The sequence below is a fragment of the Barbus barbus genome, assembly GCF_936440315.1.
Source record: "Barbus barbus genome assembly, chromosome: 30".
NCBI lineage: Eukaryota > Metazoa > Chordata > Actinopteri > Cypriniformes > Cyprinidae > Barbus > Barbus barbus.
In genome coordinates this window covers 17,563,766-17,589,488 of record NC_136758.1, presented here as the reverse complement: position 1 = coordinate 17,589,488, position 25,723 = coordinate 17,563,766, and the positions used below count along the sequence as shown (strand labels likewise).

At 37.1% G+C, this 25,723-nt stretch overlaps 3 protein-coding genes across 4 annotated transcripts; all 3 read right to left on the bottom strand.

The window, feature by feature from the left end:
* Window positions 1-332: 332 nt before the first annotated feature.
* On the bottom strand, window positions 333-4,659 carry LOC306850760 (zinc finger and BTB domain-containing protein 8A-like). The gene is made up of 4 exons (XM_079386610.1): window positions 4,264-4,659; window positions 2,491-3,317; window positions 1,433-1,602; window positions 333-1,196 (listed from the first exon to the last, which is right to left on the bottom strand). Exons 1-4 carry the CDS (start codon window positions 4,326-4,328, stop codon window positions 876-878), a joined length of 1,383 nt encoding a protein of 460 aa, XP_079242736.1. The 5' UTR covers window positions 4,329-4,659; the 3' UTR covers window positions 333-875.
* Window positions 4,660-4,804: 145 nt separating this feature from the next.
* On the bottom strand, window positions 4,805-8,768 carry LOC306850005 (UDP-glucose 4-epimerase-like). 2 transcript variants are annotated; one of them, XM_079385411.1, is made up of 11 exons: window positions 8,648-8,768; window positions 8,156-8,285; window positions 7,609-7,724; window positions 7,103-7,216; window positions 6,757-6,933; window positions 6,574-6,687; window positions 6,405-6,471; window positions 5,717-5,802; window positions 5,549-5,626; window positions 5,284-5,398; window positions 4,805-5,167 (listed from the first exon to the last, which is right to left on the bottom strand). In XM_079385411.1, the coding sequence occupies exons 2-11, from the start codon at window positions 8,274-8,276 to the stop codon at window positions 5,103-5,105; spliced, it is 1,053 nt and encodes a 350-aa protein (XP_079241537.1). In that variant the 5' UTR covers window positions 8,277-8,285; window positions 8,648-8,768; the 3' UTR covers window positions 4,805-5,102. The 2 variants fall into 2 exon arrangements, with proteins under 2 accessions (XP_079241537.1, XP_079241538.1); XM_079385412.1 differs by having other exon boundaries at window positions 7,609-7,721; window positions 8,648-8,764.
* Window positions 8,769-9,398: 630 nt separating this feature from the next.
* Window positions 9,399-25,494, bottom strand: LOC306850562 (cytospin-A). Its single transcript, XM_079386248.1, has 12 exons — window positions 25,216-25,494; window positions 23,903-23,964; window positions 22,277-22,633; window positions 21,041-21,114; window positions 16,117-16,496; window positions 15,225-15,309; window positions 15,033-15,099; window positions 14,820-14,898; window positions 14,610-14,715; window positions 11,069-11,185; window positions 10,924-10,983; window positions 9,399-10,436 (listed from the first exon to the last, which is right to left on the bottom strand). Exons 2-12 carry the CDS (start codon window positions 23,940-23,942, stop codon window positions 10,347-10,349), a joined length of 1,455 nt encoding a protein of 484 aa, XP_079242374.1. The 5' UTR covers window positions 23,943-23,964; window positions 25,216-25,494; the 3' UTR covers window positions 9,399-10,346.
* Window positions 25,495-25,723: the final 229 nt, after the last annotated feature.

The following is a 25,723-nucleotide window of genomic DNA, read 5'->3' as shown; positions in this document are numbered from 1 at the left end:
ACGTCATTAGCTCGTCTATGGATTTAGATCTCGCGATAATACGGGATCAGGTTTCGAGAGGCTCGGCACCAATCTGTCATCGTGGCTCTAGAGCTGAATATTTTTCTTGTTTGTCCAAAAAGTGAAAAAATCCGAGAGGTTGTGTTAAATGTTGGTATTAAGGTAGAATAAGTTAATTTATTCCCCTTTTTTTTTTTTCAAATTCTGGTTAAATGCCAACACTGCATGTGAATAAAATATATTTTCTTTAGACCAAATAATCAAAACACAAATAATATTGTCAAAATAAGACAAATGGCAAAGATGATATATCGAGAGCGAAACAGAAACACATATTCATACATACAATATTTTATTTAGACAATGTTTATGTTGAGCCTGTGACAGGTAACCAATATAACTCGTTTTGCTTTAAATAAATAAATGAGTCTGTTAGACATCACACAAAGTAGGTCACATGGACTCCATGCAGCATATGTAAACCTTGGCATTAACTAAAGCTGTAGTAAACTAATGTGAAAACTTAAATCTGCTGTGAAAAATTAAAGTCGAAACTAAAATATTGCAGATTTGTTTTTAATTACAGAAAATTCTGTCCCATTGTATCAGCCCTGTATCTAAATTAAATTTCCGCATTGTCATTCTGCCAATAAATGCCTTTTAGAATTAAACTAAATATACTTTAAATTACAGAAATATAATTGTACTTTTATAAAAGCAGTTATATTTTAATACTGTATATTTTCAATGAGAAAGTATTTTTATTTGTACAATAACGCACAATCATTTCCCTTATGAATTTGTAACAGACCTTAAACTGCCAAGAAGACAGCTCTAGCCCATTCCCCCTTTCACACACAACCACAAGCGTATCATCACTTTCCACTGTCTTCCTCGTCGCTGTCCTCCACTTCCTGGATTATGAGATCTGCTCCAGAATCTTCTGCGAGATCATCGTCATCCATGACCCATGTGATTTGCCTGTTCTCACTCATGTCCTCTTCCACACCCAACAACAGGCCTTCCTTGTCCTCATTTCCATCAGTCCCATCTGTGATCAACTCACTGTAGCCACTCTCTTGAATGCAAACATCACACAGCCTGTATTTGCGGGTTCCTTCGCTTACCACTCGCCCAGTGACTTCAGTTACATGCCGTTTGCACTTCCTGCACACCAGCTTACGGGCCTGATGGATCTGTGGAACACAAGTGATAACACAGAGGATTTTTAAGAAATCCCATTATTGATTTTTTTTGACAACCTGAAAAAAAATAGGTAATTATGTATAATTACATCCATTACATTTGACTTAATTCAGCAATGACTTAATGACTTCAAGATACGAATTAATGACCAACAGCAGCATGTGGATGTACAGCCTGCGGAGGTGTTAATGGACCAGACATGTGTGAAGCTGAGTGTGTTTCTCACCGTCTCAAAATGGCTGCGCAGGTGTTCCAGGCGAGTGAAACGTTTGCTGCAGGCCTGACAGGGATAAGGCCGCTCACCTGTGTGACAGCGGAGATGACGCTTCAAGTCAGCCTTTCTCTTTACTGTGTGCGTGCAGAATGGACATTTGTAACGCATAGAAGGAGTGGAATCTGAGACAGAGAGAGGCAGACATTGTCTGTTAGATCCCTTTCATGCATCCCCACATCAGATGACTATTTGAAAGCCTATTTAAAATCAAAACATCTCTTGTTTACTCTGAAAGCTCTATTAACTCTCAGTAATAGAGAGTTAGAAAAAGAATAAGTGCGGGGGGAAAAGGGAGAAAAAGGCCTAAAGGAGAAATGTTTTGCATTTTTAAACTTCTGTCCAAGTTTTGGCTGTTGTTTAAATGGCATTTGGATTTGTGCAATATGAACATAGAAAATGTTTTATTGTGGAAATTCTTTCTGGGAGGACAACAATATATATATATATATATATATATATATATATATATATATTTCATAAATGTTTTTCTCCTTCATCCTCAGCCACAAATGTATGAATAGATTATACATACATACATACATATATGAAGGCTGAATTTATTTGCTCAAAAATACAAGGAATCAGTATTACTGTACAATATTTTTACAATTGATTTTTTTTTTATTTAATTCTGTGATGGCAACACTGTAAAAGTAAATTGCTTAGCATCATTACTCCATTCTTCGGTGGCACAAAATTCTTCATAAATCATTGTAATAGCTGATTAGGTCTGGAAATTTCTTATGATCACTGTTGAAAAGATTTGTGCTGCTTAACATTTTTGTGGAAACTTTGATAGCTTTTTTCATGATGTATTAATAAATGTAAAGTTTAAAAGCAGCATTTATATGAAGTAGATTTTTTGTAACAATGAAAAGGTTTTTACTGTCACTATTGATCATTTTAATGCAGCCTTGCTAAATATAAATATTCATAAAAAAAAAAAAAAAAAAAAAAAAAAAAACTGACCTCAAACTATACATTTACAATTTCTTCAGTTTTGTGCTCACCTTCATTAAACACCCCAACAATAGACGGAAGGTTGGCATACAGCTCTTCTGCTTTCTGAGAGCAGTGTGATACCACCCCCTGCAGATCAATGAGAGAAGTGTCTTCTGTTACCAAGCGACTGGTGGCAGTTCTTTTCCTGCTTCCTCTTCTTCTGCATTCAGGGTGCACAGAGCTGAACTGCTCCTCCTCCATTTGTGCCTCCAGACTGGACTGTGGAGAAGAGGTCTGCTGAAGCCCTGACGGCTGTGGGCTTGTTCCTGTGAAGTCCTCCTGCGTCTGATCCTCCTCTGGTTGGTCCCAGAGTCTGGTCTGAGAGCTCATGCTTACGTCACACATGTTGGACGGCTCGATGACGTTCTCATGCCTGTCCTGAAGTGGACTGCTGTCTGACAGACACAAATACGGATTCTCATCGTCCTCTTTTGTGCTAATCTCAAGGAAAGATTTAATGAAGGCCTTGCAGTAGGAAATGACGTCATTCATCTGCAGGTAGCTGGCAGCTGACATCACTTCTATCACATTAGAGCTGTTGAGCTCCAGCTGACCAGAGTAAATGAAGTCCAGGATGATGGTAAAGATCTCAGGGCTGAAGACATCAAAAGAAGCACTTACAGACTCTAGAGTGTCTTTAGCTCCTTGAGACAGCAGCATCCTGAAATACCCACTGCTGCCGTACAAGACGTTACGGTGAGCACGGAAAATCTGACCCTCCACGAGCACGTTGCAGTCACAGAACAATTCCTGCTGTCGTTGCTGGTCCAGCTGCTTTAGCAAACAGCTCTGGTGAATGGCTGACATATTTGCACTGGTCCATTTGTGAACAGGCCTGAAAAAAGAAGTGGGACAATTTGAAAAAATATGAAAGAATGAGTGATTAACTTCTATTCATTATCCAATTTTACACTACTCCTATTTTGTATGTGCAGTGTTGTGCTTTGTGGGATGTAATGGCAGCGATTTTATTTCACGAAGAGGCAGCTAAACTCCGCCCACTGTGCTCTGATTGGATGACACATCTGTCAATCATGTACATTCGCTGTGGAAGGGGCAACACCCGACTTTGCGCATCGGGTAAAGAGGGAGAGAAGCAGGGAGACAGAAAAAGATATAAACACAGAAAGATGGAGGGAAGAAGAGAAACGCACGTTTAAAACATAAACAATATTTTAATAAAGAAAAACAGGCGACGCTGTTGCTGTTAAAATATCTTATCATTCGTTCCCCTCACAGCAAGCGCACACAAATACAAAAACTGGGTTACAGTGCCAGACGTATATAAATAAATAAATAACCAACCCAATTAACACAAAGCCATAAATAAAATGGCAACAGAGAAAATGCTAGAAAAGTCAGTTATAAAATTAAAGTCACTGCGCCCTATATGCGCAAAACGCCCGCCGGAGAAAGAAAGTAATACCTGAGATAGCGCGCACACACGGCTGGGATTCACTAAACGGACATTTAAACATTCATTTCTTACATTACGAACCAAACCTGTCAGATAAGGGGAAAGAGGCATTGGGGTGGTTTCTGACGGGAGCCCTGTCGTCCGCGGAGAGCCGCCCACCGAACCGACCTCAGCTGGAAACGCTCCAGACTAGATTTTAAAACGCAAAACACCCGGCTTTGCAAGCACCTTCATCGCCTTTCCATATTTCGGATCACCTGAGCTCGGGCGACCCGCGGGTTGTCGCTGAGCCTCGCGCTGGTCCCCGTCGCCCACCCTCTTTACCCGGGTACCGTTTCCCCAGTGTCTTAAACATAATACTCACAGATGCCCCGCGTCACCCGCACTCCGGTACGGTCGACATGTCCCACTTTCACAAACCATCTCCATTTCTTAGCCTACTTTGGATGTATTTCTCCAGCTTTTGTTATCAGGGCGAACGGCTTTCACTTCCTGCTTTGCCCGAAAGACCGAAACCCGTTTGTGCTGGAAAAACGTTTTGCTGACGTGGGTGTCCGGTGCGCCCGGGACCGGAGAACCGCTTAAAGCACACGCGCCCCGTACAGCTAACCTGATACATTAATATTAGCAGGTTCCGGCCTTGAAAATGAAAAAAGAGTCTCATTTTATGATGTTTTTCAGCACTTATGTTGACCCTTCCCTCTAATAGGAAACAGCGCCATTGATTTGACAGGGCACGATGTTCGTTACAGTCGAGTCTAACAAGAAGCCAGTGTTGAAGAAAAAAAAAAAAAAAAAAAAAAATTTATACAGAATTGTTAAATGAACAATCAGTGCAATGTTGAAAAAAAAAAAATACAGTTAAAAAGTTAACCCTTATACAATAACGAGAACACAAATTATTTCTAAACAAGCTAAATAATTTTTATTATTTTTGTACTGACAAGGAAGTATAAATAATTCTAGATTAGAAATGAGCCATTCAGTGTATTTTGATAAAAGTGAGATTACACGAAAATGGAGGTCATTAGAAAACAAAGAGAGACAAATTTTAAATTTGATAAAATCATTTGTTTAGCTTCAAGTATCTTGTAATATAATGATTTTACATTACAAAATTATCCCATTTCGGCTTTTTTTTTTTTTTTTGCCATGAGTGCAATCCCTTTATTTCCGTAAGAAACATTCTGCATTCATCCAGCTTCAAGACTGTGTTCCATTACTGAATCCTGTGGGATTCTGGGATTGCCATCGCCACAGATCCTCACCTGTGTGATTAGAAAAAAAGCCTGATTTATCATGAGCTGTCAGTACTTCACACCCCATTACACTCTTATCTACTTATGCATGTTGCAGAATTAAAATGATTTCAGTTCACACTTACACATCCTCTCCAGGTCATATTCAGCCTTCCAGCCCAGCTCTTTCTCTGCCAGAGTTGGATCTGCATAGCAGGAGGCCACATCACCATTGCGTCGAGGTGCAATCTCATAGGCAATCTGGAACCAGAAGAAAAATACTAGCATTGAAGAGAATATCAGATCCAAAGGCTAAACAAAATGTGCCTATTAATATATAAATATATATATATACATAAAATGCATGTATAAATATATATGCACATGGACCACAGCAGATTTACGCCTCACCTTTCGACCTGAAGCTTTTTCCATGGCATTCACCATCTGCAGCACTGAGTAGCCTGTACCTGTGCCCAGATTATAAACCTACACAGAGACCAGCACAGAAATATAAAACTGAGAAATAAGGCTCTGAAAATGGAGAACATTAAAGAGGAAGAAAAAAAAATGTCATACTTTACACCCACAGTTGTCCTTCAGTTTCCTGACGGCAGCAATGTGCCCCTTTGCCAAGTCAACAACGTGGATGTAGTCTCTCACACCTACCCAGAAATAATAAATCAGTGTTACTGTCATTACTGAAAAATAAAATGAAAATAAAATGGAAACATTCCTATTAACTGAAATAAAAACTAACATAACTACAAAGAAACTGAAAATAAACATTTTTAATACTCCAAAACGAACTAAAATAAAATACAATTTTTTAATACAAATTAATTTTAGTTTTAGAGACAGCTATAATAGTTATAAAACGTGAAACCTTTACAGCCCACCTGCATTAATCATGAAAATTCCACTGGATAGCAAAAACATTAGACATAGCTTAGAAATTTAACAGCATTAAAATTTGAAATTATAATTATTTTAATGATAGCACATAAAGTAATAAAATAAAAACTGAATAAACTGAACCTAGAAAACTCTGAAACTCTTTGTTTCAGTTTTTTAAGTTTTACATCTAATAGTTATATTTTCTTTCAGCTTTTAATGTAATCAAAGCAGTCTTTAAAAGTTTTAGTTAACAATAATGACTTAAATTAACAATAAAGAAAACTAACAAAAATGAAAAATTGATAAAATAAAATAAAAAACTAATTACAAAACCAAAACCAGTACGTAAATCAGAAATATCTCTCATCACCTGTTCCGTCAGGTGTGCTGTAGTCACTTCCAAACACATTCAGATGTTTTCGTCTGCCAATAGCCACCTGCCATACACAGTGAGAAAGAACAACATCTGTTACAATAAACACAGGCATGCACACGCACACACACGGCTCTTCTAGAACTTAAGTGATCAGACGGGTTACCTGGGCAACATAAGGCAGAAGGTTGTTTGGGATTCCCTGTGGATCTTCACCAATCTGTCCTGAGATGTGAGCACCAATGGGATTGAAGTACCTGAGCAGCACAGCATTCCAGTTCTGCAAGACATTTTATCAGTCACAAACCTGCCACAGATTCAAAAGTGTCATAAGAGAGCAGTCAGCTACCTTCTCTGCAGTGCACTGGTCCCTGATCATTTCCTCTATGAAGTATTTGGTCTTGCCATAGGGGTTTGTGCAGCCACCCACCGGATGCTGCTCATCAATGGGGAGTTTCTGGGGGTCTCCATAGACAGTGGCAGAGCTACTGAATACCAGATTATGCACTCCATGAGACTGCATAACCTGATTCAGACACACACACAGAGCCACAGCCAGTAAGGCATACCTTAAACACTAACATGCACACACAGACTCCAAACTGCATGTATTCATATGGACACTCCATGCACAAAAATGATGCACAACGACAATCCATGCAAATACATAGCAAAAATTTAGACACATTTCTTACCTCCAGCAGATTGATGGTTCCTGTGAGATTGACTCTGTAGTATCGTAAAGGCTGTTCTACTGATTCACCCACAGCTTTGAGTCCAGCAAAGTGCATCACTGCATAGAAGGAATGCTGGGACACAGAGAGCAGAGAGGAAACAATCAACTCCATTAGCCATTAAGAGGCGCTGTTACACATTATTTCACAAGGCAAATTCTGAAAGCAGGTTTCCAGTCAGGTTTTGTCAAGAAAAACCATGTCTGTTATAACTTTATTTCTCTAGCTCTATCTATCTATCTATCTATAAAATATAAATAATAGACAGTATAAATAATAGTAGACGTGGCTAAGTAACAATAAAAATAATAATAAAATTTATAAAAAATGAGAAGAAAACAGGAGACATGTTGTGGCTCAATGTAGAACAGTAATTAGATTTCATTATACAAAGCAATTAATGGACATGAAAAAAGATTAAATATAATATATATCAAAATAAAAAAAGAGTGTATGCTTATTTTTACCTTTTTAAATATTTTCTCCAATCCAGGTTTATCCAGAAGGTCCAGCTCATGGAACTCAATCTGAGTATTCTGAAACTTCTCTATTCTCCGCAAGCTCTCTGGAACATCACCCTCTCCTCAACAAAACACACATCCACAAAGAATGACAGACATAAAAAAAAAAAACATTAGAAAATACAGTGAACTACGAAAAACAGGAAACATTCATTTAAATATAAAATTTTTGTCCTGAATTTAAAAGCAAAATTAACAATATAATTAAATATATATTTTAAGCAAAACATACTGTTTTTAATTAAAATTAAATATAAAAACGAATGCATATTACTAATAAAATATTTAATTTCATATTTAAATAAAAAGTTTAGTTACTGAGACTATGTATTGCTTCACCCAGCAAATACTACAGTCCACACAAGGGCTCACTGTGTGTGCAGGATATTTCTGAGGCTCTTTGTAATGCAGTGAGATTTACTGACAGGGGTCCCTGTGTGTTCAGAATACCACCGAAGCCCTTCTTCACTATGATTTATTGAAGCCGGTTTACCTCTGACAGCATTACTGAAGTTATCGATGACCACAGGGTGATAACCAGCCTCTATCAGCTCCACAACACAGTGGCTGCCAATGTATCCACCTCCTCCTGTCACCAAGATCTTCTGACGCATGTTGACAGCCTTCAGCACAGATTGAAAGATAGAGACACAAAGGTGAATTATTGTAATTACTGGTCCATTGTTAACAGGTATGTGGGTGTGTTCTATTCTTTCTCAATCTGTATGTGAACTACGTGGCTTTACATCCACCTGCAGCATCCTGTTTCACTTTATATGAATGGAGCTCTTTCATTAATGCGTAGCATTAAAAAGTCACCAAGATCCCAGTTCAATTCAGTCTGACTACACTGGTATACACTGACTACATAAAACACAGTAAGACTTTCAAAAGTCACCTGACTGGAGAAGTAAAGTAAGATCTCCTAGCTGTCAGAACAAAACAAACAATGCAACAGCTCGCATTCAGATGTATTTACACTCACCGTGCTGATGAATGGGGATCAGTGAGGGACAGCAGGCAGTTCAGTGACAGGCGAACAGTTCACTGACACTGAGTCGTTTGTGTTATTCCTTCCTTCTCGCTTCCTGGTTTCAGGGACACGTGGAAGTGTGCGAAGCCAACAACGTATGTGCTGAGTAAGTCACTTTCAAAGAAAAAGTCCCTCATGTTTTGGTAAAATACGGTACTTATAAGTGTATGCATTTATTTAAAAAACTTAGGAATGCACTAGGAAGTAATATATATTTATGTACAGTACCAACATAAAGTACGACCTAGATTTTTAAACATTTATTATGGACATAACTTTCTCAACTTTCATTCTGACGGATCTGTCCCATCTGTTCTGTGGAAGCTAAGCGGTAATGATCATATGTCAGTCAGCTGGTTTAATTTCAAAACAGGAAGAGTCACTTACATATTCAAAAACCACATTTCAGACCGCTGAACTAAAACTGTATTTAGAAACAAAAACAGATAGGAATACATTTCTAACTGTGAACGTGAGAATGGAGAAAATTCTGAAAGCAATTATGTGTGTATATTTTTGTGCAACAATTATTTTGCGCAGCCACTGACATTTGAGGCTGTAGAATCAATTATGTCTTAATGTTCTTTTCATCAACGCTTTAGTCGAACATTTTTCCTACACATTCTAACGTAAATAGTCTCGCCAAGCCTTACTCATTTGTCAGTGAAAACTACACTGAATACGCAGTAAGAAAAACAGACCTAAACAGTAAAAACAAAACACTGATTTATTAATGCTTGTCTTTGGAACCTTATTTTCCTTTACATCACACTAATGGTACTTTGGTGTCAGAGTGATTTTTGGGGCTCACAGAAAAAAGGATGATATTACAGCTGCTAAATGAATCAGCTCGGTTCTTTAATCAGATCACAGAGAAAAAACATGGCACACATACAAGAGTAATGATTTCTGTGATTTGAGATTTATACTGTAGTCCAGGTCTTACTGTATAAGAATCTAAATAAAAAAGAGCAAAATGACAAACAGACGAATTGAAACCTGCAATACCAAATGAAAACCAACAGAGGGCAGAAAGCAGCAATAACAAACAAAACAGTCATTTTGATGGACACTCCTCATCCAACTCACAACCCTATTTTACACAGACACTCCAGCCTTTCTCAGGAGCTGCTCAGGCAGTCTATAATACTAGGACAAGCTATTCAATAGCATTCCAGTTCATCTCAGTGGTGTGAATGCAAAATTGGTGCAGGATCCCCAGAAGTAAGCAACCTGCTTGCTTCCTTTTCAGGCTCTCAGTTCTTGGCACAAATATTTTTGAGCTAATCACCTGAGCTGTAAATGCTGACTGGTTAATGGCACAACAAGAGAGCACAGTCACAAGCTATTGAGTCCATTTGACAGCCCTTCAATATAATATAATGAAACAAGCAATTAATTTGTTGCTTGCAAGAAGTCAGAATATGTGGCAGTGTTAGCAGGCCATGCTAACCAGCAAAACCTTACAAACCTCTTAGTTACTTTAAAAAATCTGATCACAGACCAACAGCTAAAGATGAACTTTCAGGTCCACTTTAAGGTTGCTTGAAGTTGTGTGTTCCCCTCTGAGAATATACTGTTGCTGTGGTGGAATTTTGAAAGCATTCGTGATCACGGTATAAATGATCAGGATGTGGATATATTCAGAGTCTTACATCTCAAAGTGGCGGTAAATGCTCTCTACGTATTCCAGAACTCTGTGCCAGTCCGGTGCTTCTTCTTTTAGCATCTCCTCCACTGTCTGAGGAACCACAATGAAACATTAGTCAGAAATGAACAACCACACGAAATCATACTAATAGTCATATTTGCATAATTTCCATGAATCATGTTTGAGTTATTTGTTGAATCATGATTGTGTCATTATCATATCAGCTAATTATGTCTGAGGCATTTACATATCCAGTCAGTCGTGTCTGAGTAATTCTCATGTTTAGCCAATCATTTCTGAGCCAATTACCTATCTAATCAATCATATCTAAGTTATTCACATGTTTATTGAGTCATTGATCAATGATTGAGTCATTTTCACATCTTGCCTGTCAAGTTTCTCATTCTCATCTGAAGTCAGCACCAATATCTCAGATTTTTTTTTTTATAATTCAAGCTGGAACTAATTAATAGTGCATTGCTTGATTTGTTTGGTGGCTGAATCAGGGTGTAGTAATTATATGATTGAGTTATGAAATTAAACACAACTGTTTACAAAAAAACTCAAGTTCACCCACCAGTGATGCAGAGATTCCAAAACCTTCTCCAGTCTGGAATGCAAGAGCGAGATTCTCTTTCTGTGGATAAAATTATCAATATTATCATAACAACCCTTATGTTAATATGTTTGCATGCAAGCCATGTGTATGAAGTGTGTATTACCTTATTGTCTGGACTGAGTTTGTCATATGGTATGTGAGAGGGGAGGTAACTGTGGTAAATTGCACAAAAGGCCAAACCATCCACCCAGCAACTGCTGAAATTAGTGATCTCAATATTCTGAAAGAAAGACAGGAGGCAGCAAAATAAGACAGAGACAGGCTGATATTCTAGATATATACTACGTATACAGTGCCCTCCATAAGTATTGGAACAGTAAAGACAAAATTGCTCTGTTGGCTGTGGAGTCAAGACATTTGCAAATATGATTAAAAGATGAATATGAGACAAAACTAAAGAATGTCACATTTTATTATTATCCATTTCAACACATACATGTTTTACCAAATAAAAAGAACAGCACTTTTAGAGTTCATCCCACTCATTGATGTGAGCATAAGTATTGGGACAGTTGAACATAAGGCAGATATAAAAGATTAAAAGCTATTATTTAGTTGCAGATCCCTTGCGCACAATCACAGCAGTGAGTCTGTGACCCATAGAAATTCAAATCAAATTCAAATTCAAATTTTATTTGTCACATACATATACATACATAGTACGACATGTAGTGAAATGTATTGTACGACTGTCCAACAAATTGTCCAACAAAATTAAGAAAAACCTCAAGTTTACAAAAATACAAATAGAAAAAGTACAGTAAACATATATATAGAAATAAACTAGCAATAAAATAAAATAACAAATAGATATGAGAATAAAAGAATAAAAAGTCTAGACATCACCAGACTCTTGGTCTCATCCTTTGAAATGCTTTTCCCAGCCTTTAATGCAGCCAATTCCAATTGTTGCTTGGTTTGGGGACTTTCTGCCTTTACTCTCCTCTTCAGCTGGTGAAATTCATGTTCAAGCGGATTTAAATCTGGAGATTGACTTGGGCAATCTAAGACTTTCCATTTCTTGCCCTTATAAATTCCTTGACTGAACTGGCAGGGTGTTTTGGGTCATTGTCCTGATGCAATATGAAGCACTTCCCAATGAATCTGGTGGCATTTTCTTGAATATTTGTAGGCAAGATGGTTTTGTAGCCTTCCAAATTCATTCTGCTACTGCCATCATACATTAAGTCATCAGTAAAGTTGAGAGGGCCTGTTCCAGAGGCAGCCATGCATGCCCATGCCATGACAACACCTCCACCATGCTTTACAGATGAAGCTGTATGCTTGGGATCATTTGCAGTTCCCTTTTTTTCTCCAAAGCTTTGCTTTCCCATCACTTAGATAAAGGTTCATCTTTGTCTCATCGGTCCATAAACACAGTTCCAAAACTCTTCTGGCTCACCTTTGTGCTTTTTTGCAAACTCTAATCTAATTAGATCTAATCTAATCTAATTGAGCTACTATGGGAGGAACTGGACCGTGATGTCCGTAAGAAGTGTCCAACCAGTGTGAATCATCTTTGGGCAATCCTTCAGGAGGCTTGGAGTAATATATCAAGTCAATGTTTGAATAAACTGACAGCTCGGATGCCCAGATTACGCAGCGCTGTAATAGCTGCTAATGGTGGATATTTTGATGAATCGAAAATTTAAGTTTTTTCTATGTATAAACTGTTTATGTAATAAAATATGTTTTCGTAGTTTGTGTTGTCCCTTATCAGTGCAAAATTATCACAAATTAAAAAGGTTTCATGCCAATATTGTCCAGAACCGCACTTTTCTAGGGCGGTTCTGGACACGTAGTGTTTTTTGGTTTTTTCGGAGGGTAGTATATATATATATATATATATATATATATATATATATATATATATATATACACACTGACCAAAATTATAAATGCAACACTTTTGTTTTTGCCCCCATTTTTCATGAGCTGAACTCAAAGATCTAAGACTTTTTCTATGTACATAAAAGGCCTATTTCTCTTAAATATTGTTCACAAATCTCCAAAAGGTTCACAGTCTCCAAAGGCGTTTCAGAGAATTTGGCAGTACATCCAACCGGCCTCACAACCGCAGTCCACGTGTAACCACACCAGCCCAGGACCTCCATATCCAGCATCTTCACCTCCAAGATCGTCTGAGACCAGCCACCCGGACAGCTGCTGCAACAATCGATTTCTGCACAAACTGTCAGAAACCGTCTATGGGAAGTTCATCTGCATGCTCGTCGTCCTCATCAGGGTCTCGACCTGACTTCAGTTCATCGTCATAACCGACTTGAGTGGGCAAATGCTCACATGGCGTCTGGCACTTTGGAGAGGTGTTCTCTTCACAGATGAATCCTGGTTTTCACTGTACAGGGCAGATGGCAGACAGCGTGTATGGCGTTGTGTGGGTGAGCAGTTTGCTGATGTCAACGTTGTGGATCGAGTGGCCCATGGTGGCGGTGGGGTTATGGTATGGGCAGGTGTATGTTATGGACAATGAACACAGGTGCATTTTATTGATGGCATTTTGAATGCACAGAGATACCGTGACGAGATCCTGAGGCCCATTGTTGTGCCATTCATCCACAACCATCACCTCATGTTGCAGTATGATAATGCACGCCCCCATGTTGCAAGGATCTGTACATAATTCCTGGAAGCTGAAAACATCCCAGTTCTTGTATGGCCAGCATACTCACCGGACATGTCACCCATTGAGCATGTTTGGGATGCTCTGGATCGGCGTATACGACAGCGTGTTCCAGCCTAAGGCACACCTGTGCAATAATCATGCTGTCTAATCAGCATCTTGATATGCCACTCCTGTGAGGTGGATGGATTATCTCGGCAAAGGAGAAGTGCTCACTAACACAGATTTAGACAGATTTGTGAACAATATTTAAGAGAAATAGGCCTTTTGTGTACATAGAAGAAGTCTTAGATCTTTGAGTTCAGCTCATGAAAAATGGGGGCAAAAACATATAATTTTGTTCAGTATATATATATATATATATATATATATATTTATATGCATGTGCTAAATGACTAAACGTAAATGTATTAAAAATATATAAGATAATTTTTTTCTGGATTCTTTGATTAATAGAAAGCTCATAAGAACTAAATTTATTTGAAATAATTTTATTTTGTAACATTATAAGTGTCTTTACTGTCACTTTTTATTCATTTAATGCATCTTTGCTGAATGCATATACAAATTTCAATATAAATATACTAATTCTGCTACATAAACGATAAATTACTTTCAAAGAAATTGTACTGACCCTAAAGTTTTAAATTGCAGTGTAAATCTAGTTGACTTGCTATTAAGTGTTTAAAAAAAACTACCAAAAAAACCCCCTGAACTTTGGGAAATTCAGTGACTTTCATTCTTTAAAAGTAGTAACTTATAAACACGACTGCCGGGCTTCCTTTTGCAGGCAGACTGGTAAAAAAATACCCTGTGTGTCAGACTAGAGCTTTCCAGACTGAGAAAGTGCTTTTAAGTTGTGTGTACAATGCACATCAGATGGTCAGTGAAAGGATTGTGGGTGGCCCATGCTGTCTGAGGCTGAGACTAGGGGGTGTATGGCCGACTGCCAAGTTTGATCTGTCTATTCAGCTATTTAGTTTAGTTTGGTTGAATTCAGTACCTTGTATCCCTGAGTTCTGCCTTGACACCAGTGAAGCAGAGAGTTCCGCCTAGAGCTGCCATGAAGCCTCAGCGACCTGAGTCCTGATGGAAAATCCTCCTGTGTCCTGATGGGAAAGGAGATTCATGTCAGTTCTCTATTATCTGACAAATTATTATACTGTTTCTCATGAACGAAGGGTGGAAAAACAGGTAACAGTGTTTGATTCACCTTGTCCTGTTGATCTTATTTCTCACATCTAAAACTGAAGAGTTGCATGTCTGTAGGAGTGAATACTCCACTTTCTTATCTGTTGGACATGCATAGACACGCACACGGAATAAATCATTTGTGTCCGTATGAGTTTGGTATGCTAGCAAAGGAACAAATATTCAGTGAAATCCAGTCAACTGGATATTGTGCAAATGGAACTCGTTTACACACCTCTATTGGAGCTGGTCTTGTTGTTCTGTTGGTCTAAACTTACTGCTTGAGTCTTGCTCTGAGAAGTCTGAAGTTATTAGACACTGTTTACTGATATTTACTGTTAAATATTTTAGATAGCTAATCATAAATATCCAAAAACAAAAGATTGAAAATAGCAGAAAAGGAAATATTTTTAGTTTTTCTACTCACAGGTGCTGTTGTCATAGTAACGGAAGGTTGGGAAGTACCATTTACAACAACATCAGGGTAATCTGAGGGCAGCCGGCACAGGCTCCTGCAAAATAACGGAATGATCCATGAATATAACATGGGTCACACTGTCTCTTTGACAGACTGTGGGATGCAAACAATGAATCATTTAGAATCACTAAACAATGTTGTCTATCGGACAAATCGGATATATCTGAGGCACGTGCTCTGATTCACCATGAATTCTTGATGGAACTCACCAGATGAACAGATAAACATGAATCAGACTGAAACTGAATCCATTCTTTGATTCCTTTGGGAATCGAGACTACTTTGGATTCCAAAGGTGGGATTGATACCATACATAGGAATCGACGCCACTCAAACATGTTCAGATGTAATAGGTCCATTAACTTGATTTCCAAAGTAGTGCATGTCCCATGATTCATATAACAGACTTGAATCTTTTGATTTAGATCACCAAAAAACTTATTTATTCTATGAGTGTTTCATAATTACATCAGTAGGTAGTGATGAGTGAGCATCTGTTAGAGTACTGAGTGATTCATTCAATCATTCAGTCATTCACTCAACAGATTCATTCCAAAACAAAGCTGTTATTAATGGAAACACCACCCAAACACTAATTTAAAATACAGAGAAAAAGGCAGCTAAAAGATATAGAATTTTTTACTATCAGTCATAATATTATGAAGTATATTGTTAACACTTTACTATAAGGTTACATTTGTTAACTTTAGTTAACTACATTAGCAAACATGAGATAACAATGAAAAATACTTCTAACACATTGACCTTTATATTTACGTTTATATCAACCTTCACATAAATTATCAAAGTCAAAAGATGTATCTAACTGGATAACACTCACCTTGACCTTTCTGTAGTACCAGAGATGCGCTTTTCTCTTTTCCCCTTCATTTCATCAGTCCACAGTTGATCTTCGGGTCCAGTTCTCTTCCCATAACCCTCCACTTGTCTCTCTAGGTCCCTCATTGCCGGTGCCCCCTGGTGGCTGTCTGTGACCAGCTTCAATTTCTGCTTGCTCTGCTCCCGCTCAACTCTGAGGCCCTCCAATTGACTTTCGACCTCCCGGCGACCCTGCAAGGCATTGGCTAGCTGTGTGCCCAGGTCCTGCCTTGCTGCTCTTAAATTACTTAGCTCTTCCTCAGCTTCTGCCCTCAGTCTGTCTGAAACCACTAGCGCCACCTTCAGGTCAGCCTGGAATTGCTGCCACTCCTCACGTTCTACCTATTGAATGAGATAACAATAGTCATATTAATTGGTATGTTACCATTTTAAATATTATACATATAATTAATTTAATTAATTAATAAAAATATTAAATTAATATAAATAATACAAATAAATCTTTTAGTTAAATAAAAGTTTTTTAATTGTTGTTTAATTAATGTTTTATAATAAAATATATACAGTATATTCAAGTACATATACCAATTTGATGGGAACATTGCTCTTCACACAAACCAACAGAACCTGTTCCTCAAGGTGTCTTTACTCTATTCCAAAACAGACAGTATTACTAGGAGGAAGTGGGTCTCTGGTCTTTGAGAGCAAAGCAGCAGACAGAGGATATGAACGTTTTCCTCTTGGATAGAGTTGTAACTCAGCTGTGAGTCTATGAGCTCAAAAGGTTTGCTGTGAATCTCACCGCTATGGTTATCATGGTGTGGTGCTGTCCACCGCTTACTGTTTGCTAAACACAAACTTACACACAACATGCTTACATTAAACTGTACTCTTACAAATCTGAGATTGTTCTGCACGTCCCGGCAAGATCAGTAATGAGTCCTCTTTCAGAGACATGAAACATATCCTGTACTATTTACACGCAGTGGTCCAGGGCCATTTCACACACACACACACACACACACACACACACACACACACACACACACACACACACACACACACACACACACACAGGAATCCTACTCCGCTTGCAGCATTGAGCATGTCCTGGCAATAAAGTGATTTCTCAAGTTAGATATCAAGAAATACAAGAGTGATTTCCTAGAATGATAACACATGTAAACATACAATTTTGTTTCATTATCACAATTTAAAAACATCATGACTGATCATTCTTTCTCTCTCTTTCATCATCTATTTCATTTCTTGTCTTTCTCTCATTAGAACTGACTGAAACTCTGTGTTGAGTCTGCCAGAGAGAAAATGACTCATGTAAAGACAAATAACTGACTACTAAAGTTATTGAAGTGAGTAGCCCATTATTGTGCAAATCTTTACAATAACATAAAACAGAAAAAGGTGAGGACAATAAGCAGGCAAAGTCATTGAGGACAAAAGATTGCAAATGTGGGGGAAATCCGTAAGAAAAAAGAGAGAGAAGAGTTAATAAGATGAAAAGGTGGAGAACAACTACTGTATGTAGAAACTTTGAGAAAGAGACATAAGACCAACTGGAAGACTACTATGAGCTATAGAGCTATTACTTTGTGGAAAAAAAGAAAATATACATTAAGCAAAAATAATACGATGTTAACTTCAGCCAAAGTTACAAAATTACATGACTATTGATTTCTACAATGATTATTTTAATGACTTTACAATGTAAGCATCATAACAAAGAAAGCATCATAAGTATGTAAATACATTAATACTATATGCATGTTATTATAGATTAGACGTTAGTTCCTTAGCCTGAAAAACGTTTAAGACTCCAGCTTTGTCTAAACAAATAACACTGAAGGAGGATGGAAATAGAGTAGGAGGAAAGAGAGAGAGCAGGGAAAGTCTCAGGACCCTCTTCATCACTCTGAGGCCTCCAGACCCCAGCTGGAACTGATTATAGCAAGAATACACAACATCACACTTTCTCTGACACACACGTAAGAGTCTATCTGATATAGGAACACAGACATTGGGGGGTATTAAGGTATTTCTGTAACGTGTTTTAAATTTTAAACCCTTTAAAATATTTGGCAAACCACAACGTAAAATTGTTGATTGCCCACTTTGTTTAGCAGTGTGGCTTTGTGTAATGTTGTAGTATTTTAGGCACTACAATTATTCTTTATTTTTAAATCTGTAGTTTAACTTATTGATGTTACAATTAAAATTTCAAACCAGAATTAAATATCTTGCTTCTGAAATTCACTAAATACACTACATGTCGTATAATATCTGAACAGATTTTAAATCACGAGGCATCATACATCTGCTGACTTTGTAAATGGCTACAGCAAGAAAAAAAAACAAAAAACTAAACGACTGAAAAAACAACAAAAATGTGCCTCGTTGCAAGGAGACGCATGGCAAATGAAAACATTGTTTTCTAAAATCAGCTCAAGATATCAAAAACATTTGATATCCTCCGACTGGAATCAGTGAGCGACTGAATCAGTCAGAAGCTAAAAAATCTGTCTGTGCCCATTTTACACTATGCCATTTTCTGTGAAATCTGTCAGCTCTGACTGACCAAAATCTGCAAACAATCTCTGACTTTCTGCAGCTAGCTTCAGGGCAAAAGTTGTGTAGTGTATTCCAGCTTTTAAAGGAAATGAAAAGACCAGTGATTATTACTAGTGATATAACGCATCCTCAATAACTTCATAATAAGAATAGTCTGTCACAGGAGGGATTTTCAAGCATTTTACCTTATGATTCAAAAGAAAGTATTTCCTATTAGCCGGTTTAATTCCTGAACCATTTGCTCTGAAAAGACACTTCATTTTATTGATGAATAAGAACACAGTATTAACACATGTTGGCAATCATCCAACCTTGTTAAAGTCATTAAATTCTGTCTTTCGCTCTGCTCACACTCAGCTTTCCAGTCATCCAGACAGGACAGAAAATGACCCCACCTCTCTCTCTCTCTCTCTGGACAGTGGTGATGGTTTAGACATCAGCTCATTGACTCAGTGGGATTTCTAAGGAAGTACCACACCCATGATGATAAGAAGCTGTTGCTCCTTTTTAGGGCTTTCGTACAGTGTGTGTGGGGGTGGATAGAGTGTGACTCTCTCATCCTATTTGACAACCCCTGGCACACATATACACACAACATAATCGCTACACTCGACTACACACACAGAAAAGCGGCCACAGACAAGTGCATCTGACACAATGGTCTAATACACTTTGGAAAGCTTTTTCCAGCCGAACCCAAAGCCAGCGTGTGACTCCTGCATTCAGCGCAGTCCATCTGGAACTGATCCGCCAGCTTCTTACGTTCATAACGTGTGTGTGTAAGATTGAAACAAAAGCTGCAGATGAAGGGACCCACCACTACCCATCAAACACACACACACACACACACACACACACACACACACACACACACACAACATACTTTGTGCTTTGTGAGTATAGTCATTGTTAGCACATGGGTTTTAGCATTTTAGCAATGCCCAGCAGAGCGAGAGATTCAGGTCAAAATGAAACAGGGAATATTACAAAGAGTGACTCTAAGTCTTATGAGTGAATATGAAAGTTGTGTGGTAGTGATTTAATACATGTTGTGCATCATCTCTGTCTTGGAGAAAGCACACAACAGTTACACCTAGTTTCTCTCGAAGTTTGTTCTCCATTTCTGTCACCTGATGGAGTTTGGGTTTCTTGCCACTGTCGCCTTTGTCTTGCTTACTTGGGGTCTAAAAGACACTTAATATTCAGCAAAATTATTTACCTGCCCTGACACTATTGGATCGGGACAAAACTAGAACTGAATTGAGCTGAATAATGACGCTATTACCAGAACTTTACACAGTTATTGAACTGTACTGAACCAACACTGAACTGACTGGAGCTGAATAATAACACTATTGACATGCCACAGCTGCTTTACAGCATAATTTGGATTTGTCTCATTTATGAATTTTGCATGATTGAGTTGCATGATTAATTCCTGTTTAATACTGTAAAGCTGCTTTTAAATAATCTCTATTGCTTGGTCTGTCCTATTTTAATTTGGTTAAACTAAGTTAATGTCAGTGTGATTAGTGGTTGAGTTGAATTGTAAAGATATGTCCACTTACAGAAGGCTGGGTAGTAACACGCATTCACTCTGTTGTTTAGTCAGTGAGTCGTTACATGCTGACTTCTGCTGTCACAGTGGCCAAACAAAAAAGTTTTGTTCTTGCAAGAGCTGAGCAGAATTCCCCACATCCCCCTCAGTATCTCCCGTTCACTCCCTGTTTCCATCTGCGTCTCAATCACTCCTACTACTTTTGCAGGCCTGACACCCTGTATAGTTACTTTAAGACCAGACAACTGTTTTGTTGTTTACAAGTTGCTGTAACTAATTTGAATAAACTTTATCTTTCTTTCATACTAAATTCAGAAATCTATGCAAGGGATAATGATTTCCTTTGCTGTCCCTTTCTTTATCAATTTTTCTCTTTTCTGCCTCCTCCCTCTCTTCCTCATTCCTGTCAAAAATAGATTTTTTTTTTTATCTGATTCCTTGAGACTACCAGATTAGGCCCATGCTAGAGAACCATAACATAAACACACACGGTCACAAAAACAATGTCCATTCCTCAGCTAAGACAGGAAAGGAGTCATTTGTAGGATTGCATGTCCTATAAGCCTTTGCTGAAGCTGACAGGCTGTTATCAGACAATCCTTGACCTGCACCTCTGGGAACAATGTGACTTCCTGTTGCGTTTTCCTCTGTCTTCAAAAGAAGGGAATTTTAGAAACCAAAGTGTCAAGCACAAAATGAATGTCAGGGTTTGGGGCAGCTGAGACACAATGTGTCAGTTGAGAGTACATGGATGCTACAAAAAGAAGCAAATGTGATTCACCTGAATCTTCTCCTTAAAACTTCTCAATTCCTCCTTCATCTTCTCCCTCTCCACCAGAAAACATTTCAACAAATCTGAAAAACATACAAAAAAGTCATTCTCAATATTAATCACATTATAAATGATATATGACCCTGGAGCACAAAACCAGTCTTAAGTGACAATTTTTCAAAATTGAGATTTATACATCAACTGAAAACTGAATAAATAAGCTTTCCGTTCATGTATGGTTTGTTAGAATATGGTAATATTTGGCCGAGTTACAACTATTTGACAATCTGGAATCTGAGGTTGCAAAAAAAATCGAAATATTGAGAAAATCACCTTTAAAGTTGTCCAAATGAAGTTCTTAGCAATGCATATTACAAATCAAAAATCAAGTTTTGATATATTTACAGTGAGAAATTTACAAAATATCTTCATGGAACATGATCTTTACTTAATATCCTAATCATTTTTGGCATAAAAGAAAAATCTATAATTTTGACCCATACAATGTATTTTTGTCTGTTGCTACAAATATATCCCAGCGACTTAAGACTGGCTTTGTGGTCCAGGGTCACATATTAGTATTTGCTAAGGATATAATAAAGCAATACACCACAAAAGGAAGTGTGTTACTTTAAGTTGACAACAGTAGTAAAACCATTGCTGTGCATGACCTCATATGGTTTATTGCCTTTATAAACTCAATATTAAAAATCGCAACAGCAATATGATAAAAGTGATACAATTGTTTAATAAACAATCTGTAAACAACAGCTGTGAATAAAAATCTAGAAGAAGTTATTTCAGAAAATCTAGAAGACCCAGATTTTAAATTGGATATCAAATGGCAACCCAACAATAAAAAAATAAAATAAAAAAAAGAAGAAATTTTGATATACTCTGGGTTGTATTTCCTTTTACCTTCCAAAGATTTGTTCAGTTTTCAAAAATGTCTAATTCCTCTGCGAAGCGATTTCAACAACAAAACACAAGCCAAATATAAATATGCATGCTTATTTGGTTAATTGCATTTTATTATTTGCATATAGCATTTTTTCCTCCCTGCTGTCCATGATCAGAACAGACCAGCAACATTAGATGAGACCCACGATGTATGTACAGTAATACACTGAGAATGCTATTATGTGTAGAACACTTATTCAACATGTTTAAGATTATGTAGTTCATGAAAATATGTACCTGCTTCAATTAATGAATGAATGGGCATAGCATGACTGTCTAACTCACCATTTAATATGTGCGTGGATTCTTCAATGTTGTTAAGTTGAAGTGTGTTCAAACACTCCTGTAGAAGTTTTGCGTCCACTTCTGTGTCTCCATTCATACACACATCTGAGAGATAAGACACCGGCCCAGGTGATTCTGTCATCTCAAGTCCCTCCTCAGCTTCCTTTGCAGGCCCTGTCCTGTAGTCCAACAACGGCTCATCATTCTGATTGGGGGAGCTCAGAGCATCTTGAGCTGATTCAGGGGTGGCTGTGCTTGTACAGTTGGAAATGGACACAAACTGTGAGGTTGGTGAGCAGGTAGTAACAACACTATACGGCGAGGTGGGAGGTGTTTCATATGTTTCCACAGCAGTGCCTATAGAGAGAGACAGAGATTGAGTTCTCAGAACTGACAGATGTCTCTTAAAATAAAAAATTTCCTGACGTAATAACTTCTGTGCTTAGATTAGTCTGCCATAGAAATTAAAGTTTATTTCTGTTATTCATGGGATGTTCAGAATTTGGTAATATTCATGGTTTCAAGGGACAAGAAGACACTGTCTGGGTACAGAATTATGTGGCTACCAATAAAATCTAATACAGATTTTTTTGTCTCTTTATCTGGATAGATGACACTACTATCAACACTACTTTCCTAATCACATTTTTTCTGGTTTTCCAATATCTAAACATCTTTTAAAAGAATGATTCAAGATTTTTTTTATGCATTTTAAAATGCATTTTTAAATAATAATAATAATAAAAAATAAATTAAAATAAAATGTCCTTTATCCTCTTGCCCCTATTTTAAGTGTATCTTTCAAGAACTTTTCTTTTCTTTTCCTTCTCAGATCAGTCAACTTAGTAAGAATTCTGTATGAAGGACATAATCATTAGATTTTAAGTAGATTTTTCCATTATTTTGTGAGTCTATGGATGCTCTTTGCATTTTGTATTTTATTTTTTGCTATTCCTTTAAGCTCTGTTGCAATAAAAAAAAGAAAATCAATTTATTTTTCATACTCCATTGGTAAATTTTGGCAGAAAACAACTTAAAATGTCTGTTCTTCACACAAAGCTATTGTATGGCTTCATAAAAACTAAATTTATGACACTTGCACCATGTACAAAAGTAAATCATACGAGTTTGGAATGAGTAAATTAATAATTTGGGTGAACTAATCATTTAAGAAATAAGGCAGGTTTCACTATTTGCTTTTTTTGAATATGAACCAACAGGAACAGATTTGATTGAATGTGTGTGTGTGGGTGTTCTTCATTAAGAAGTCTTTGTCATCTCTCTTGGTGGGAAAGGTTTGCTGAGTCAGTGAGTCTGAGGGCTCTGGACACCACCAATAACAGGGAAGAATGTACAATACACTCGTCCAATAATGACTCTCTCTCTCTTTCATTTAATAACTCTCCTGCAGTTCTTTCTTTTTCAATATTCAAAATTCACATACATGCTTCACACAGCACTTTCTTTCCTTATTTTTATGTTTATATATCTCTCTTTGTCTCTGTTGATATTTTTTCTCTTGTAAAAAATGATTTTGTATGTCCCTGCACCTTGGGCTGGGGGGTATCTCAATAAAACACCGTATGTGTGTGTGTGTGTGTGTGCTTGTTGTCAAAAGCAAGTTACCTGAAGATCCATGTCGTTCTTTTCCAGAGTTATTCCCCATGTTACAAACAGCTTGTTTCACTCTAGAGGATGAGTAAAAAAAAATAAAAAATCATACACATAGTTTATTCACACACATGGTATATGTCCAACTCTTGATCCAATATCCAAATAACAGAGTGGTGTTTCCAAATCTACATATCAATAACTCCAAAGATATATATATATATATATATATATATATATATAATATTTTGTATTAGTAGCTCTGCTCATAGTATACTGAGTTCAGAGAAATTCAGAAAGATCTGCACCAATGGCAAGGAAATTTGAATGAGGTTTGTGGTAACCTTTGCATGAAAATGCAAAAGCCCATGAACGGTGCTAAACTTACATGGCTGTAAAAGACCAGGGAGTGTTGTAACACATTTTGTTTCTATGACATAATTCAAAATAAATAACATATAGAATATAAAATTGGGTCTTGTTGGGGAGAGACAGCCTGACAATCCATTTGACTCAATATTCAGTTTTTACTGGTCATCATAATATCAAGACATCTGATAAATAGCACCTTTTGATTGGTCTCTAAATAACAGCTCCCAGCAATGACATTACATCACTGTATGTTCAACAGGTAAAAAGAAAATTGTATTGTTTGCATAATAACTTTTTATAGCCACTCAGTCTAAAGTGAACAATGTATAGGATTTTAAACTTAGCAGTCAGAGAGAACCAAAACAAACATGGAATTAAATTTGTTACCATTTTGATGCCAACAACTAGCATAGGCTACATAACGATTTTAAGCATTAGCCTACTAATTATTAATATTGATACTACTACTAGTATACAGTTTTAATAACGCAATTGTTTTTTTTTTTATTTATTCCTGTAGTCTGTAAAAATATTTTTGTAGTCTAATCAATTTAATGAATTAATAGGCTATGTAATCTAATAGCACGGATCAGGATTAAAACAATAATTAACCACCTCCTTTTTTCCCCTAATTTCTAATTGGTTAAAATTTACAGCCGTTGCAACACTTCCTCTCCTACTTTATAGCTAATTTTAATTAATATCACTTTAATGAACCAGCAACTTTTAATAAGTTAATGAAGTCGTAATAACAGCAACAACTTTAAAGCAAGATAATAAAAACAAGGAATTAACAGATTACACGGATAGACAGCATTACAATATAGGAGAAAATTACCGCATACCATTTCTTATACAAATGACTAATATATATATATATATATATATATATATATATATATATACCTACACGATAGCGAAAACAATAATAATGGATAATTCTGTTGCTTACACACCTAATCGAAGGTCTTGTATTCACCGGGACTGACTTCCAAGTCTTACATGTTGTCGCTGGTGGAGTCGCACCGCTTCACGGGACGAGAGCAGATCATGAGCAGACTGCAGCATGTGGGTATGAAGCCCGGTTAAAAACTGTCCTTTTGCCCCCTCATGAGGACTGAGGAGTAGTTTACTACTGGAGACGGCGTGAACTAGACCTAAAGCTTAATTCAAATGATTTTACTGTCCTCAGTTTTTGAAGGAGCCACAAATCACATTTAACAGCCTGTGTAAACACCCTTTCCAACAGGAGTCATCATTATTAAGGGTTTAGTTAGTTCAGGGGTATAATTTATAAAGTTTAACAAACTCTATAGGCAGCCTGTTAATTCACTTTAACCTGATGCTGACCCTAATCCTAATTTAAAGGTTTATTTTGAGGAGCAACAGATGTTTAAGATATTGTTATTTAGCCTTTAGCTTATCTGACCTAAATGACTGCAATGCATTACATTTAAGTGATTT

Excerpts from the sequence above, each read along its gene's own strand:
- LOC306850760 (XM_079386610.1), bottom strand. The coding sequence starts at position 4,328 with ATGGAGATGGTTTGTGAAAGTGGGACATGTCGACCGTACCGGAGTGCG. Across the intron at positions 3,318-4,263 it reads GCGGGTGACGCGGGGCATCT|GCCTGTTCACAAATGGACCA; the intron begins GTGAGTATTATG and ends TTCTTTTTTCAG. Across the intron at positions 1,197-1,432 it reads TGCGCAGCCATTTTGAGACG|ATCCATCAGGCCCGTAAGCT; the intron begins GTGAGAAACACA and ends TGTGTTCCACAG.
- LOC306850005 (XM_079385411.1), bottom strand. The coding sequence starts at position 8,276 with ATGCGTCAGAAGATCTTGGTGACAGGAGGAGGTGGATACATTGGCAGC. Across the intron at positions 5,627-5,716 it reads AGGACAACTGTGGGTGTAAA|GTTTATAATCTGGGCACAGG; the intron begins GTATGACATTTT and ends GTCTCTGTGTAG. Across the intron at positions 5,168-5,283 it reads ATATGACCTGGAGAGGATGT|GTGAGGATCTGTGGCGATGG; the intron begins GTAAGTGTGAAC and ends CTAATCACACAG.
- LOC306850562 (XM_079386248.1), bottom strand. The coding sequence starts at position 23,942 with ATGGGGAATAACTCTGGAAAAGAACGACATGGATCTTCAG. Across the intron at positions 11,186-14,609 it reads GCAGAACTCAGGGATACAAG|AATATTGAGATCACTAATTT; the intron begins GTACTGAATTCA and ends TCTTTCTTTCAG. Across the intron at positions 10,984-11,068 it reads AACTCAGTCCAGACAATAAG|AAAGAGAATCTCGCTCTTGC; the intron begins GTAATACACACT and ends TTTTATCCACAG.